At 46.7% G+C, this 18,113-nt stretch overlaps 1 protein-coding gene across 1 annotated transcript in view; it reads left to right on the plus strand.

The window, feature by feature from the left end:
• The window catches only part of CWC27 (CWC27 spliceosome associated cyclophilin), an 873,807-nt gene that overhangs the window by 26,744 nt on the left and 828,950 nt on the right, over positions 1–18,113 (plus strand). The window contains exons 4-5 of the mRNA XM_085631671.1: positions 4,238–4,381; positions 15,390–15,488. Coding sequence (XP_085487797.1) covers positions 4,238–4,381; positions 15,390–15,488 — 243 coding nt within the window. The remainder of the gene's footprint in view (positions 1–4,237; positions 4,382–15,389; positions 15,489–18,113) is intronic.

Raw genomic sequence — 18,113 nt, forward strand, 5'->3', positions numbered from 1 at the left:
GCCACAGAACAAATGTCGCTGCAACACAGCATTTTCTTTTGTGTCCAGGGTGCTTTAATAGCACAACCTGCAGGGTGAAGTAAACTGAAAAGAAATCGCACCAAGTTTCGCCTGGTTGCACCTGAAATCTCACCTGCAACATATTGCATAATTATCAGGCCACATCTCATGCGCCATATCCTTGTACAGGCCCGGCATAAATGCCAAACGGCAATCCTGCGTTCACCATATATTTAAGGGGAGTCACTCAGCCTGAATGCAAAGAATTACCCAGGGAACTGGAGAAGCGTGCGGATAAAACAAGCATGGAGTAAACAAATAGAAAAAAAATGGCGGGCCACTCTTTTTTTCTATTTCTTTACTTTTGCAGCAATCTCGGCACACGCGCTTTACCTTTAACCATGTTAAAGTAAAGCGCGGGTGCCGCGATTGCTGCAAAAGTAAAGAAATAGAAAAAAATCTATTTCTTTACTTTTTCAACAATCTCGGCACCCGCGCTTTAGCTTAACATGGCTGAAGGTAAAGCGTGTGTGCCGCCAACGTGGAAAAAAAAGTAAATAATTCAAAAAACAAGCGCGGCCGCTAAAGTGAAAGCGACCGCGCTGCGGTATGTAGCTCTGTGGTAGAGCGCATGCTTCGCATGTATGCGGCCCCGGGTTCAATCCCCGGTATCTCCCAATTTTTATTTTAAATATCTGTATTTCGCTAAAATTGTTTTTTGTTAAACAATTGTGCCTCTTAACAATTATTTGCTGTGCACGAAATTTAAATGAATTCAGTAAACAGGAGGAAACTGTGTTGAAAACGTGAGTTAGCTCGCAGGGTTTGTGAAGACTTGCACAGGCTTACCGATGAAACATTGTATGCACGTTTGCAACGCCTCAAGATTTCACGAAGAAAAAGTTGACATAACAGCTGAACCAACAAGCTCTCGCCATTGCGCAAAGACAGCCGCTTCTTTATATTTGCATCACGCTTTCACTTTAAGTGAAAGCGCGATGCAAAAATGAACATGCGGCAGCCCGTGCCAAAGGCCACCGAAAAAACATGGTGCCTACCGACTAATTAAAGGAGACAGTATAATGCCGCAAGCAAAAGATCCAGTCCGGCTGGGCCGTCCCAGAAGGAGACAGGGCGGTAACAAGGAGGGACTAAGAAGCCTCCTTTACAATCAAAAGCCAGCATTTAGCATGAACGATGATGTAAGCCAATCAAAAAGAAGGGGCGGGGCTTCCACTCCACTTCTAAAGTCTCCTCTACTACAATATGCCTCGCAGAGCGAGCAATGCATGCGTGCTGCAACGCTAGGCGAGACCTAACAAAACTGCTGTTTCACTGTGAACTCCCACTATCTACCAAATGGCAGTGCTTCAGGAAGACTAACCTACACAAACAAATGATGGACGGAATGCTGAATAAATCATACATTCACCCCCAGTCAAGAGATCTGGGTAAAATCCATTGTTCTTTTGTTCACCATGCCACCCCAGTTTAGACCTGGCCATATGCAAATCAGTCTTGACCCTGTGCCTCATGGGAACAGTCCAGCCCAAACTGCCAAGCCAGGTCCTCCCTGGACCGAAAACAAGCCTCCTAGGACCGGTTTCGGGGTTTCACCCCTCTTTAACCAGGATAGCTTGATTCCAGTGGCACAGTGAGCACAGGACCCACGTCTGGGCATACCTGGCGCACTTAGGACGAGAAAGCAAAAGACACACAATTGATGGACGGAATGTAGAACAAATCAAAACATTCACCCTCCAGTCAAGAGATCTGGGTTAAATTCATCATTATTTTGCTCACCATGCAACCCCAGTTTAGACCTGGCCATATGCAAATCAGTCTTGACCCTGTGCATCATGGGAACAGTCCAGCCCGAACTGCCAAGCCAGGTCCTCCCTGGACCGGAAACAAACATCCTAGGACCGGTTTCGGGGTTTCACCCTTCTTCAGCCAGGATAGCTTGATTCCAGTGGCACAGGACCTGGCCTGGCAGTTCGGGCTGGACTGTTCCCATTGGGCACAGGGTCAAGACTGATTTGCATATGGCTGGGTCCAAACTGGAATGGCATGGTGAGCAAAAAAACGATGGATTTAGGCCCAGATCTCTGTACTGGGGTGAATGTATGACATTGTTCTGCATTCTGTCCATCAATTGTTGTTTTTGCAGTTGTCAGCAAGACTAACCAGCAGCCCTCCTCAGCAAAAGGACCAACTCAAATTCCTAAAATAATCCTGTCTTCTTTTTGCCCACTGCAGTGTCTAGGTCTCTCCCTCCAGCTTCAGGAATGTCGCAATACACGTCCAGTGTCAGGGAAAGCAAACTCACCTGCATACATTTGAAATCGAATCTGATTAGTCTGAGACGAGAAACAGTTGCTGGCTTCTCATTCTCCCTCAAATAGTTACTCCCTAAAAGTGTTGGTTTTTTTTGTAGATGATTTTGAAAAACACAATGTTATTTTTGGGAGCTTCTTAGTGCTCAGTCAATAAAGTATATTATAGTCCCAAAAGACATCCGTACATAAGAAAACTGGACCTATTCAGGTTTTTACTCGCTCCCAAAACTTGGTGGACAGATCTACTTTTGAAGACTTGGAACTCTGTTTCAAAACGTGTGGACCAAGGTAGGAGCTCTACCTCCAGCTCTGGCCCCACCTATTCTGGGAATACTGATCTCCGCGAATGCTGGGAATATATTGTACAAGTTAGAAGGTTAGGTTTGTTGAAAACGTATTGAAATTGAATATCAGCTACGTATTTATGAAAGGTGAAGCCATGTTGTCTTATAAAATGGGCATATGTTATCACATATATGCTGAAGAGAAATAGCTTGAACATTTAGCTCACAGTAGTGCCACAAATCTGTGTATCGTCCAGTAGTGACTCACAGCCTGTTAGTGAACTAAACCCTGCCTGTATTGCGTCAGCAATGTTATGGCTTCCCAAAAAGTGAATACGTTTTACTATGTTTCTCTGTTAACTTAGCAGTAGTGGTTAAGAAGGAGTATTGTCATAACTTGATGATGTGCTGAGATCCAAACAAGGTTCCTTCAATAAATGCCTAACAGTCACCTGCTTAAGAGATGGATGAATCAAGTTCAAAGCGATTACCTTGTTGATGTTAGTGCAATGGCCCTGTATACTTTTGAACACTAGTACACCTGCAACAGTTGTGCCCCTGTTTCTAGCATTGGCTTCACTCTTGTCTGTTTTTGAGTTAGGAGTTTTCACAGTGCCTTTCGCCCACCAAGACCTTGTGCTGACTTTCAGTGCAGTCCTGAATGAGGTACCTTACGGAAGCGGCCTTGCAGTCCTGAATGAAGTACCTTACGGAAGCGGCCTTGGGTTAAAAACGGTTCCTTCATCGGCCAGCCATCCTCTGTGTTTCCTTACTGGCCGCTATTCTGCCACAGTGGATCAGTTGTGTGATGGTCAAGAGGCAGCTTACTCACTAGCCCCTCACAATGTTCTTTCTCGTGCTAGATGCTTAAAGTACGAGTATGCCCACCCTTATCACATCGATTTTTGTAATCAGTGAAATTAAAATAACAATAGGATTCTCCTGAGGGCTATCACAAGCTGTACTGTGTAATTACTTTGTCAGCTTCACACACTAAATTCACAAGCAGAACGTGCATTACAGTAAGTAACACGTGTGCAGACCTGAATAGATCATTTCCCATGATGCCTGGGCTCTTTTGCATTTCCATCCCTTTTCTAATCCCTGGATGTTCGATCTGGAAAAGGCAGATGTCCCTTATTCATGTGCAGTAGAACCACTTATGTTTTAATCAAGATGCAGGTCCGCAAAGGTGCACTGCAGATATGTTCTATTTGATAGTCTCTGAATGTTAGTCACTCAAACCCTGGTCTTTTAGAAGGAAGTGCATGTGATGCATTCTATTTTCGTTGATGGTGTTCCATCTAACTATTAGATTTGAGATTAGCGTTTTCCGCTCCTCTTAAGCACTGAGGACAAATGTGTGATTCACTTCCACTCACTTGCTGCCATCACTCATCAACATAAATAGCGCTTCTGTGCCACTACAAATGCTTCTTAGAGGCCCTTACAAGGTTTGGGGAGTGCAGCCGCGACAAGTGTTTGCTTCTCCTGCTTGCAGTACATATTCTAAGCTAATGTTGACGTACCTGCTCCTGATTACAAAGCGGAAATCCGTGAAGGATGTTGAAAACAAGAGTGACTTGTTGCCTGATTTTGTTTTGTATTCGACAGGATGAGTTCCACTCAAGACTGCGTTTTATCCGAAGAGGGCTGGTTGCCATGGCGAATGCTGGCCCCCACGACAATGGAAGCCAGTTTTTCTTTACATTGGGTCGTGCGGATGAGCTCAACAACAAGCACACCATCTTTGGAAAGGTTAGAGGATGGTAGTCAAGCAATGGCTGCCAGATAATATGGATTCACTGGGGCACTCGCAGCGCACCTACATGTTCATGTCATTGTATGAATTTTTAGTTTGCCTCTTTTTACATCTTCAGGCAGCACAGCTGTCAGTGCTTGTTTTGTATCACTCTCTAACCCCTGCCTATAGCTCCTGCTGGGGGATCATGAGGCTGGTGTTTGTGAGTTCATTTGAGTCCACAGCGCTTCATCACAAGTTGCTAATGGTAGAAGCGCCTCACCACCTGCATAGCTCCAAACTGGAACAACAATTCAACGCTTAGTGGCGATTGATGGTGGCTGTGCCAGCAGCAGCGGTAGAGCGCCACCAAAAGCAACAAACATTGGCCAAAGCAATAGGTTTCGCCTATGTGAGCAATATTGACTTTGCCAATGTCTTTAGCCATGTTGTACAGCATAGTGGACTAGATTAGAGTAAAGTGGCGTGACATGGAGTGGTGTGGAGTGATGTACATTGGAGTGGAGTGGCATATAGTGGAGTGGGTTAGACTGGAGTGGCGTGGTGTGGAGCAGAGTGAACAGGCATGATGTGGAGTTTAGTAGAGTGGCTTGGAATGGCGTACAGTTGAGCGACATACTTTCGAGTGGTGTGGTATTGAATGGAGTGCAGTGGCATAGAGTGGTGTAGAGTGTAGTGGCATAGATTGCAGTGAAGCAGAGTAGAGTGGCATGGAGTAGTGCAGGGTAGAGTGGAATAGAGGATCGTGGGGCAGAGTAGAGTGCAGTGACTGACTGCAGTGGTGCAGAGTAGAGTGACACAGCGTGCAGTGGTGTGAAGTGATGTAGAGTAGGGCAGAGTGGTATAGAGTACAGTGGTGCAGAGTAGAGTAGAGTGCAGTGACAGAGTGCAGTGGTGCAGAGTAGAGTGACGTAGAGTGCTGTGGCGTGAAGTGATGCAGAGTAGAGAGGAGTGGCATAGAGTACAGTAAAGTGGTGAAAAGTGTAGTCGCATGGCGCAGAGAATAGTGGAGTGCCACAGAGTGAAGTGGTGCAGAGTAGAGTGCACTGGTACAAAGTGTAATGAATTGGCACAGACCTTAGTAGTGCAGAGTAGAGTAGAGTGCAGTGGTGCAGATTAGAGAGGAGTGGCATTGCATAGTGTGGAGTGAAGTAGAGTGGCATGGAGTTGAGTGGCATACAGTCATAGTGGTATGGCATTGAATGGAGTGCTGTGGTGTAGAGTACAATGGCTTAGAGGGACGCAGAGTGTAGTGGCATAGATTGTAGTGATGCAGAGTAAAGTAGCATAAACTGCAGTTGCTTGCTGTGGTGCATAGTAGAGTGGCATAGAGTGCAGTGGCGCAGAGTAGAGTAGTGTAGAATAGTGGCATACAGCTCAGTGGCATAGAGTAGAATGGAATATAGAGTGGCATAGAGTAGAGTGGCGTAAAGTGAAGTGACTGTAAAGTGCAGGTGGGTAGAGTGTAGTGGTGCAGAATAGAGTGGTGTAGAGTGGAGAAATGCAGTGGCGTAGAGTGGTGTAGAGTAGCATAGAGTACAGTGGTACAGAGTAGTGATGTAGACTAGAGTGGGGTGGAGTGCAGTGGTCATAGCATGCAGTTGCGTAGAGTGCAGTGGCGTAGAACAGAGTAGAGTGATGTAGGGTGCAGTGGCGTGGCCCCGAGTACAGTAGAGGTGTGCAAAGTGTAGTGGTGTGGCGCAGAGAAGGGTAGATTGGCACAGACTGTAGTGGCGCCAAGTAGAGTAAAGTACAGTGGTGCAGAGTATAGTGGTGCGGAGTATAGTGGTGCGGAGAAGAGAGGAGCGGCATTGCGTAGGGTGGCGTAAATAGGGGGGCTTGGATTGGAGTGGCATAGAGTTGAGTTGCATACTGTCGAGTGGCATGGCATTGAATGGAGTGCAGTGGTGTAGAGTGATGCAGAGTGTAGTGGCATAGAGTGCATTGGTGTAGAGTAGAGTGGCATGAAGTGCTGTAGCATGAAATGGTGCAGAGGAGAGAGGCGTAGAATAGAGTGGTGTAGAGTGCAGTGGCATAGATTGGAGTAGGGTATAGGGGTGTGTCGTGGTATAGAGTGGACTGGTGCAAAGTGCAGTGGCATACATTGGAGTTGTGAAGAGTGTAGTGTATTGGAGTGGCACAAGGAGGAGTAGAGTAGCCTAGAGTGGTGTGGTGCAGAGTAGAGTGCAGTGGCGTAAAGTGGAATGGTGCAGAATGGGGTTGCATAGAGTCCTGTGACATAGAGTGAAGTGGTGCAGAGTAGAGTGGTGTAGAGTACAGTTGCCTAGAGTACAGTGTCATAGAGTAGAATGCGGTGGTGTGGAGTAGAGTGGTGCAGCGTAGAGTGCAGTGACCTGGTGTAGAGTAGAGTGTTGTAGAGTGGTGTATAGTACACTGTGTAGAGTGCAGTGGTGCAGAGGAGAGTGCGGTGGCATAGATTGGATTGGTGCTTAGTGATGTGGAATAGAGAGGTGTGGAGTGGCATAGAGGGGAATGGTGCAAAGTATAGTGGAGTAGTGTAGTGACCTAGAGTGGAGCTGAGTAGAGTGGCATAGAGTGCAATGGTGCAGGGTAGAATGGAGTGACGTAGAGTAGAGTGGTGCAGAATGCAGTGACATAGAAGTGTGCAGAGTAATGTGGCATAGAGTCCAGTGGTGCAGAGTATAGTGGAGTGGCATAGATTGGAGTGGTGCACAGTAGAGTGCAGTGGCACAGAGCACAGCAGAGTGGGGTGGAGTGGCACAGAGTACAGTAGAGTGGGGTGGAGTGGTAGAGAAGAATGGAGTAGCATAGAGTGCAGTGAAGCAGAGCAGAGAGCAGTGGTGGAAAGCAGAGTGCAGTGGCACAGAGTAGAGCGACCATGACCAGAGTCGCACAGAGTAGAAAGGCATGGAGTGGCGTAGAGTGCCGTGGCATATAGTGGAGTGGTGCAGCATAGAGTTCAGTGGCATAGTGTGGCACAGAGTAGAGTGGAGTGGTGCAGAGTATAGTAGAGTGGCGTAGAGGAGAGTGGTCTATAATGCAGTGGCGTGGAGTAGTGCAGAGTAGCTTGGAGTGGTGTATAGTGCTGTGGCATAGAGTAGAGTAGTTATTGTTATTGTTATTTAATTTTATAAGGCACACAGCTACCCAGAGGTTTCCCGGCGCCGCCTGACACGAACAGAGTAGAAAAGGAACTATTGATTGAATAACCACGTTTTTAAACATTTTTGGAAATTCGCATAGATGGTTTCGTTTCAAAGTGACAAGGGGAGAGAGTTCCACAAAGAGGGGCCCAGAGCAGTGCAGAGTATAGTGGAGTGGTGAAGAGTGGAGTGATGTAGAGTGCAGTACAGTGCAGTAGTGCAGAGTAGAGTGGCGTAGAGTGCAATAGAGTATAGTGCAGTCATTAAAAGTAGAATGCAGTGGCTTAGAGTGGAGTGTTGCAGAGTATAGTAGAATGCAGTGGTGCAGAGTAGAGTGGTTCAGAGTAGAGTGGTGTAGACTGGAATGGCGTACAGTGCAGTGGCATAGACTGCAGTGGATGGGGCACAGTACAGTACAGTGAAGTGGTGCACAGTTTAGAGGAGTGGTGTAGAGTAGAGTGTAGTGGTGTAGAGTGGAGTAGTACAGAGTGCAGTGCTGTAGAGTGGTGCAGGGTAGAGCGGAGTGGCGCTGAGTGGAGTGGCGCAGAGTGAAGTGGCATAGAGCAGAGTAGAGTGGTGCAGAGTAGAGTGGCGTAGACTGGTGCAGAGTAGAATGCAGTGGCATACAGTGCAGTGGCATAGACTGCAGTGTAATGGAGTGGATGGGGCACAGTATAGTGGAATGGTGCACAGTTTAGTGGAGTGGTGTAGAGTGGTATAGAGTGCAGTGGTGTAGAGTGGAATAGTACAGAGTGCAGTACTGTAGAGTGGTGCAGGGTAGAGTGGAGTGGCGCTGAGTGGAGTGGCATAGAGTAGAGTGCAGTGGTAGAGTAGAGTGCAGTGGCCTAGAGGAATGCAGTCAAAGCCTACGTCAGAGCTTCAGGTCAAGTTCTATAGGGTCCTTAATCTCTGAAAAGAAGCTACTCATGTTTTTTTTCAATGTTTAACAGAAGCACTGCACTGGTAAGCATTGTATTTTAAACAAAGTAGAACGCTGCAGAAACAATGTTTTACACTGTAAATGATATTTTGGGGGGCATGAAATAATATTGCAGCATTCTTCATTTGGAAGGGATGTAGAATCACAGTTGTACTTTACCGCACAAGGATATGCATATTTGTTTAAGTAAGAGGTATGCATTTCCTATGGAGAGAAGAGGGAGGTATTTACCAGGTAGACACTAGAGTGGAGTGCTCCTTATAGGAACAAGGGCCTCACTCACCCCTGAGGGTGTCGTGCTTCATCATCCCGCAGGGGGGCTCTTTGCCAGAGTTCTTTTTGTCGATGATGAATATGGGGTGTGATGAGTGGAGTGTGTGTGAGTAGAGTGTAGGGAAAGTGCTATATAAAACTAACGTTAAGAGCCCAATAGACCTGATTTAATTTCTGGGTTCTTATGTCATGAATAAAAACATTCCGTATTGCAAGAACTGGATATAATGGTCCTTTCTGGCGTTCGCTTAGTAAGCATGTTTCATGCCTCTTATTGTCTGAGTAATTGTGGCTTTTCTTCAGGCTCAGTAAACCTTATCTACTCACAGAGGGGTGGTTGGTGCAAGTATGTAAAGCTATATAGTCTCTCAAAGTCACATCAAGGTCTATATTGTACCTTCAGGGTAAAAACCTGTAGAGAGGGGGAGAAAAATTATATAGTAAGCCTAAACTCCTGTATGGAAGCAGGTGCCACAGGTCGCCAAAGATCGGATGGTTTTAGTGAAGGTGCCGGTCCCGGTGGGACGAATGTATGTCATAGTTTTACCTTGCTCTAGGGTATTTCATGCATGAGCCTCCAGGATGGTCCAATATAGCTCATGGGGAGTGGTCTTTTTCCCCAGTAGTGAGCGCTCCTCTTAGTTGTGATCTTCTTGCACCTGACATTACTACGGTGTTTAGTTATCCTTGTTTTAACTGCCCTGGTTGTCATGTCTACGTAGTGTTTCTGGCATGGACAGGTGATCATATGGATGCAGTTCTTCATATTGCAGTTGGTGTGGGTTGTCTGGGCCCATATACTTGTGGCGCTCAGATGGATCTCTTTTGAAGCTTTTGTCACGTGACAGACACTGCATGAACTACACGGGAAATGTCCCTTAACTGGGGAGAGACCCTAGAGTGGATTCTGGGGTGTTGTGTTGTTGCCTCTGGGCCAGGTGTGCACGATCATGTTTTATAAATTGGAAGTGTGCTTAAAGGCAAAGCGTGGTACTGCTGGTGATAAGGTATGCAGTATGGGACAATGATTTTTGATGATTCTTTGAATCTGGTTGGAGTTAGAAGTGAAAGAAGTGACACATGTCAAGACTTCATTCTCAGGTTCAGTATGGGTCTCTAGTATAGGCCTGCTCTGTTGTTGTTTCTATTCCTCTTGCAGGCCGACTGTACCACCCAAGGAGGGTACCTCCGATTTATCAGATTTCTTTTTTTTTCCGCAATTTTATATAGCGCGAACTTGACCCAAAACGGGTATGAGAGCTCTTTACATAGCCCCAGCTACGTTACATGAGGACACACATTATTTATTTTTTTTGTTTCGACACGGGGGTGATTAAGTGATTTGCCCAGAATCACAGGATGATAAGCGTCTTTGCCGAGACTCAAACCCAGCTCCCCAGATTCGAGGGCGACTGCCCTAGCCGTTAGGCCAACTCCTCTCCCTAGTCAGAGTTGCTGCCTGCCTTTGTAGTCATTGATGGAACTACAATTGCGGCGTAGTCACAAGAATTGTTCGGAAGGCAAATTGTCCCTAAGGTGTCTAGGTGGGTGGCTATAGTACCTCAGTAGACTGTTGCAGTCCGTCGGTTTTCTGTAAGTTGTAGTATATGGTCTGCCGTCACTTAAGGTCTAGGAATGGTAGTTGGGTGCCTGAGATGTTATTCATGAAATTCAGATATGGGTTAAGTGTATTTACTCAATCGGAGAATCTGTGACACATCTCCGTAGCGCCTTGCCACAGGATGAGTATGTCATCTATGTAGCCCCACCAGATAATGATGTTGGCATGGAAGGGACTATCCTCTAATAGGATGTGTAGTTTTTCAAAGTTTTCCATGTATAATCATGCTAGGCTAGGGGATAAGATGCTGCCCATCGAAGTATCTTGTTTCTGATGGCATAGTTGCTCCTGGAATTGGAAAAGTTTTCCTTTAGTGCTAAAATGGCACATTCGATGATTAAAGTGATAGTGGTAGGGGAAATAATTGGATATTTTGATATCAACTGATATTAATCTTGCAGCCTAATTTGCAGCAATAGCTAGTATTTGTTTGGCCCATATTAATTACTCCTAATTATCAGTACCAACACAAACCCGGGTGTACCTCCAGGATGGCGCAGGTGGTCGGATGGTCCGTGCACACTCTCTTGCAACAGCAGTTGTGTGACGTATCACCCAGAAACACTTGAGATTGCAGTCCAGATAAAAATACATGCACTCAGCACGGAGAAGCTTACCCTGCTACGGCATGAACGAAGGGTAGGTTGGCCGCAAATCGCGTGCATTGACTCAAGTAAGTACGAAAACCCCTCTCTCCCATAACACTGTCTGTAAATAGGTAGTACAGACTGAATCAACAATAAAGTAACTGCATCTCCTGTTTGGTACATTCTGCAGAATACTGCAATGCCAGGGAGCGTTTTTTGTTTCCGTCGGGGAGATTGGCCCCTGTCGTTCTTAGTGCCTGGGTAAGTCCAATACGTGGCTTTTTTGCCGTAACCCTTGGCCCCTGTTATGGAAGCAAGCACTGCATATGCGACGTGAGGATATGACCCGCATGGGCCGTTTAAATGACCAACATTACGTATGGGCTAATGGAATTGGGGCATTATCGCATCACACATAGGGAACACTGCTACAGCCATGATAAGATACATGTGTGAATTTATGGCTTGTATCGAGCTACCACTACTAAGAAAAACACCCCACTGTGTAGGTCTACCTGCTGGGCTACAAATGCTGAGTGCAATGATTTCACCCACAGCGCTCTCAGCACAGTATGATGATGGTTTTTAATGTGTTTTTAATTCAGCTTACTAGCCTTCTATATAATTTGTCTCCACAGGTTTTTACCCACAAGGTACTCTACAGATCTCGGTGTGACTGTGAGAGGGTATGGTTTCACATACTTGCATCAACCACCCCTCTGTGAGTAGATAAGGTTTACTGGTCCTGAAGAAATGCCACCATCACTCAGACGATAGGAGGCATGAAACATGTAGACCCACATCCTTACTAAGCGAATGCCAGAGAGGACCATTATATACACTTTTTGCGATACTGAAGGTTTATAATTATAACATAAGAACCCAACACTTAAATTGGGTTTATTGGGCTCCTATAGTTATATTTATATAGCACTTTCCCTACACTCTACTCACCACTCACTCACACACACACTCCACTCATCACACCCCATATTCATCATCGCCAAAAAGAAAAGAATTGCGGCAAACAGCCCCCTGCGGGGCCCGTTGGGCTTTGCGGCCTCTGCTCAATGAGGAGCTGCCCGATGATGAAGCATGACACCTTCGGGGATGTGTGAGAGCCCTTGCTCCTATAGGGAGCGCTCCCCTCTAGTGTCTACCTGGTAAATACCTCCCTCTTCTCCATTGGAACTGCATACCTCTTGCTTGATAGTTATCTACTGGGGCACGTATGCAGGACCTTTTTTGTCCCTGGTCCCCCCTCATTGTGTTTAATTTTATGCGTTTTCAGTTCCACAATGACAGGCCTATTCGCTGTACTAGATAAGGTGATTTGCTTACATTTTTGGGCAAGAGATGGGAAGAGAAGAAGCAGCATGGAAGTGGGGGCTGGGTGTAAGAGCTTAGAAGCGACATGGACAGGGATAAGGGAGGTTGGAGTGAAAACCCAAGCACTCGTATAGAGTGCTTGAACCCATAAAAACTAGCTCCATAAACGGGAGCAATGAAATGACAATACTTGGTCCACGATCCAGGGGCGGGACAAATGTAAGAAGTGGACTTGACATAAGCATTCCAAGACAAATGGGAACGAAGGTAAGGTGAGAGATGCTAAAGCTAAAAAATTGTAATGGTAAGCTATGGGCGGGTTGTAAGCCCATTGTAAGTAAACAAAATGTTACTCGGAGACAAAGGAGAAATCTAAAAACAGGAAAAGATGAGAGCTGGAGTCAGGAGATTTGTTTACAGATAACAAGAAATCAACATATGAGTGGAATAGCAAAGAGTTATGGGGCACGTGTATGAGAAGACCGTAAGGCTACTGGCTCCGAATCCGTGCAACAGATCAAGCATCATTACATATGTCACCTCATCTCATTACGCCACTTCCTCATTCAGTAATCATGTGAGGGATCTTCCCTTTCCAACAGTACGCATTTCAAAGAACTGCATGGAGCTGTAGATCCAAATAGCTGTGACAGCACAAGACTGTCATTGATGAGGTTAAGGTGTGATTTCTGATAATACCCAGCTCTGACAGTGGAAGTGCTTCTGCGGCCAGCCGCGGTGGGTAGAGATATTAGGGGAAGCTCTCTGGTTGCGAGCAGCAAGGGCAAAAAAGCAGTGGTTGCGTGTATGTGCTTGACATGTCCTTAGCAGTGCGGTGGCAATACTGAGCATGTCTGTCATGTCTTTAGCATGAAAGTAGTTAAAAAACTGAGGCAAAATTCAAGACAAGTGTAGCAAACATTTTTTCCATTTGTAAATATTTTATACAAATATATAAAGTAAATGTAAAGAATAACCATATTTGCAACAATTTAAATGGGTTTAAAGTACATACAGCAACCTGGCTGAACATAAACAGCGTTTTATGTTCTCCCTTATTAAAGTAGATAATCGAAACGAAATTGCTTCCATAGGCAGAAAGCCTCATGTAAAGGACGAAAAAGCTTTCACTTTAAGCAGCTAAGGGCCGCTACGACCCCAGGGTGCATTTAGACCTTCAGTTATTTTTTATTTTGCTACGTGAGAAGAATCGTAGAATCGGGGCTTCTGTTCTTCTATCTGTAACTTTTTGTACCATCTTGTTTATTTTTCACTCAGCATTCTTAAACTTCCTTAATTTTGTGACACATAACTGTTGGATTCTGACTCTTCCCCCCCCCCCCCCCCCCCTCATTAGGTCTGGTCAGCGTATCTGTCTACCAGAGTTATTTTCACCACTTCTTTAAAATGTACATTGAGAGCTGGTCTTTATGCCACACCCCTTGCCTGAGGGACGATTTTGCCTCTGAAATAGTCAATCAGTTATTTCACATTGACTTTTTAAGAGCTTAATATTGATTTTTGCATGGTTTACACATATATCGCAAAACGGAAAGCAATAAAATGACCTCGAATTATGCAATGAGTTTGATAATTGTTATAAAAATACGAGATTCTCTGCACCATTTTAAATACATTGGGCCTGCATTAGATCTTGGCGGACGGGTTACTCTGTCACAACGCTGATGGATATCCCGTCCGCCAAAATATAAATCCCATTATATCCCATTGGATTTATATTTCAGAATGTAACGGAGTAACCCGTGCGCCAAGATCTAAATCAGCCCCATTGTCTTTCAAACCTACTCAGAATAATTTTGGTTTGCTGTTACTGTTGCACAAACATAGGGACGGGGTGGCGTAAAGAAGGATCACTGCCATATTCCCACATAATTGATCTTGATAATTTATATAAATGTTTGAGTTTCCAGTGCGAGATTCCAGTGCTGAACTTTTAATTTAAAGTAATAACCAGCCTTTTGCATTTCCCTGTATATTGATATCCCTCCTGAAATTGCACATGAGCAAGTGTCCATTGAAACATGTACTGTGTATATCAATTTCTCTTGTGAGACAATGAGAAATAGTTCGGTTGGCCATTCACCGTGGGTAAGAGGTGTTTGGAATTTCCAGTGCCATAGGATAGGCATATTACGTAACCCCTTTCTTGGTTGTTTAGCGACTGGGATGTCTGGAAAGGTAAAATCATAGCCCACAGAGGAATTTGCTGTTGGGGAAGGATTATCTTGTGCATAATTTGATGGTCCCAACTATGGCTGATTTATTACAGTAGGTACAATAGGTAGACTATGCTGGGGTCTTGCAATAGTGCTTACACTTGTTTTTTCTTCTTGATCCCATGGTTCCTGCTGTTGTTGTTAGTGCATATACCCACTCCCTTCAGTGCAGCACACTGCTGCTCATCTCCACCTGGAGTAGTATCTTTTTATAGGGTACTTCTACTGTTCCCGACAGTAAAGAGATCAGTAATATATTTTGTTGTCACAGTTTGTGTCAAATTTGATTTGGTTAAAGAACTCATGGGACTCTAGGTTGGGCCATTTTGCGGCTCAAGGTTTTTTGTTTTATTTTTTGCAGCTTTAGATAACTTACATAGTTTTTTACAAATGAGGCTAAAAGGTTATAGTAAATTCTCATTGACCATCTTGGTACTAACATATGTGAGTGAAGTTCACGAACAGTCATAATTTATTTTTACTGCTCACAAGTAATTTACAAAATAATAGGCTGCAGGTGCTCTAGGGATCATGCAGTGGTATTGCAGTTAGATGGGTCTGATGATATTAATCCTGGTTTCCGCTCCCTAGTATTCTAGGGCTACTAAGCAAAGCTCGTGAACAACATTGCATCCATTGGGGGGTATACATTGCAACCCTTTTTTCTTTTATGAAATTAACCTCATCCACGTAAGAGGCTGCCTTTATGTCATAACTTCATGAAAATTCTTGTGAGAGCCCATTAAATGTGACATTTTACTGCTCGTTTGGTGCACAGCTGGCTTGTATGTGGGTAGTAGCTGCATTTAATATCAAGAATCGTATTTAGGAACACTAAATGCATTTTTCAAATCTTCTGTCTTATTAATGACACATTTTGCTTTCTTGACAGGTTACTGGAGATACCGTCTACAACATGCTGCGATTGATAGAAGTAGAAATTGATGCAAATGAGAGACCTGTTAACCCACACAAAATAAAAACCTGTGAGGTTCGTTTTTTTTATATATGTTTGGTAATGACCATTGTTTTGATTAATGTGTGTACTATTATTCTTATTTTACTATAAATAGGCACTAAAACTTGTATTTCTTTCTTTAGTCACATTTACACATTGTCCATACATACACAACAGTTTTTTAACAAAAAAATATTCACATTGGCATATCCTTAGAAAGTAAAAGCAGATGAAAATATTTGGGTGAAGAAAATAAAGGAGGACGGGATTAAGGAATAAGCATTTACACACTTATGCGAGCTGTACAAACACTTCTAGATCTTCAGGCTATCTCCTAAAACATTCGAGTATCTAACTGCCCCAACCTTCTCCCCCTTCCCTCCCCCTCATAGGCCGCACCCCGCATTAATTCCAGCAGCAGTTTAGAAGTCGTTAATAGTACTCCCCAGTTCGTAAATGCAGTCAACATGCTGTTGCCGTAGCGGAAGTTGTGGGATGCATGGTCTTGCAATTGCATCTGGGGAGCTCAGCTAACTCAGCTTAGAAGGAGCAGCGCGCGATTTAAGATGGCAAAGAAACTGTTAAGACTCGCAAAGAATTCACTGACATTTGGCTACGATTACGAAGTCTTGGATTTAAATATGGTCTTTTTAATCCTTCAACAATGAGTATCTGGAAGGACGGCTTTTCAAAATCCTTTCAACGACCTGAAGACCTGCGGATTGATTTGGATCAACATTCCCAGCTTCCTATGGATACACATGAGACTGCTACTTGATTAGCTTAGGACACCCCCCGCGCCGCACGGCCACCAGCTGCTGCGTGTGCCTCCCCGCCTGTCTGCCTCGCTGCCCCGGCCGCCGCCGTGTGACCACGCCCCCTGCCACCGAGCGGCGTGGGCTCCGTGTAGCGCTGAGCTCGCCTGTCCTGCAGGCTCCTATTCCCCGCTTTCTCGACGTGTGCCCCTTTGTATTTTGTAATTATTGTGTTTGTGATATTGTAATTTCTGCCTGATTGCGCGTTTGCCTGTTTTCCTCCGTCTCTTCCCTACCCGCTCCCCGCTTCCCGCCACCGCCGCTAACCCCGCCCCTTTTTCTTTCTGTACCCTCCCCGCTCCCGCCTCCCAGCTGCTCCGCCCCCCTCGCACTTGGCCATATATGGCGACCGTGCGACGCAGGTGAGTGTGACCTAGCTTAGGACACCCCCCGCGCCGCACGGCCACCAGCTGCTGCGTGTGCCTCCCCGCCTGTCTGCCTCGCTGCCCCGGCCGCCGCCGTGTGACCACGCCCCCTGCCACCGAGCGGCGTGGGCTCCGTGTAGCGCTGAGCTCGCCTGTCCTGCAGGCTCCTATTCCCCGCTTTCTCGACGTGTGCCCCTTTGTATTTTGTAATTATTGTGTTTGTGATATTGTAATTTCTGCCTGATTGCGCGTTTGCCTGTTTTCTTCCGTCTCTTCCCTACCCGCTCCCCGCTTCCCGCCGCTAACCCCGCCCCTTTTTCTTTCTGTACCCTCCCCGCTCCCGCCTCCCAGCTGCTCCGCCCCCTCGCACTTGGCCATATATGGCGACCGTGCGACGCAGGGGAGTGTGACCTAGCTTAGGACACCCCCCGCGCCGCACGGCCACCAGCTGCTGCGTGTGCCTCCCCGCCTGTCTGCCTCGCTGCCCCGGCCGCTGCCGTGTGACCACGCCCCCTGCCACCGAGCGGCGTGGGCTCCGTGTAGCGCTGAGCTCGCCTGTCCTGCAGGCTCCTATTCCCCGCTTTCTCGACGTGTGCCCCTTTGTATTTTGTAATTATTGTGTTTGTGATATTGTAATTTCTGCCTGATTGCGCGTTTGCCTGTTTTCCTCCGTCTCTTCCCTACCCGCTCCCCGCTTCCCGCCACCGCTGCTAACCCCGCCCCTTTTTCTTTCTGTACCCTCCCCGCTCCCGCCTCCCAGCTGCTCCGCCCCCCTCGCACTTCGCCATATATGGCGACCGGGCGAACGCGCAGCGGTCACGCGCAGCGGTCACGCGCAGCGGGCGCGCCGATTGTGCGCCGATTGTGCGCCGAAGGTGCGCCGAAGGTGCGCCAAAGGTAAGCCCGTCTGCGCCCGTCCGCGCCTGGACCGCGCCCAGTGCCAGGACCCCTGGCCCTCGAGGACCCCTGCCCACCCGCCGGACGTACACCGCCGCCACCCTCAACGCGCTCAACACCGGCCGAATCCCAGGATGCTACCGAGCCACCCCGAGACGCACCCACGGACCCTTCAGCTGCCACGCCTGCAAGTTCACCTGCATCCGGACCTGCCTCGCACCAGCACCCGCCAAGCCGAACACCAGCAGCAACCACCTCAAGTGCATCCTGCTCAACACCCGCTCCGTCCACAGACACGCCATCGAACTCTGGAACCTCCTCGACACCACAGCCCCCGACGTTGCCTTCCTCACGGAAACCTGGATGAACGACTCCTCAGCGCCCGACATCGCCATCGCCATCCCAGAGGGCTACAAGATCACCCGGAGGGACCGCACCGCCAACCAGATGGGAGGAGGCATCGCCATCATCCACAGGGACACCATCCGCATCACGACCAACACCGACGACACCCTGACCACCGCCGAACACCTGCACTTCCAGATCCACACCGACCCAAAGACCACCCTCAGAGGCACCCT

This window comes from Triturus cristatus, chromosome 2_1 (genome assembly GCF_964204655.1).
Source record: "Triturus cristatus chromosome 2_1, aTriCri1.1, whole genome shotgun sequence".
In the NCBI taxonomy this organism is placed as follows: Eukaryota; Metazoa; Chordata; class Amphibia; order Caudata; family Salamandridae; genus Triturus; species Triturus cristatus.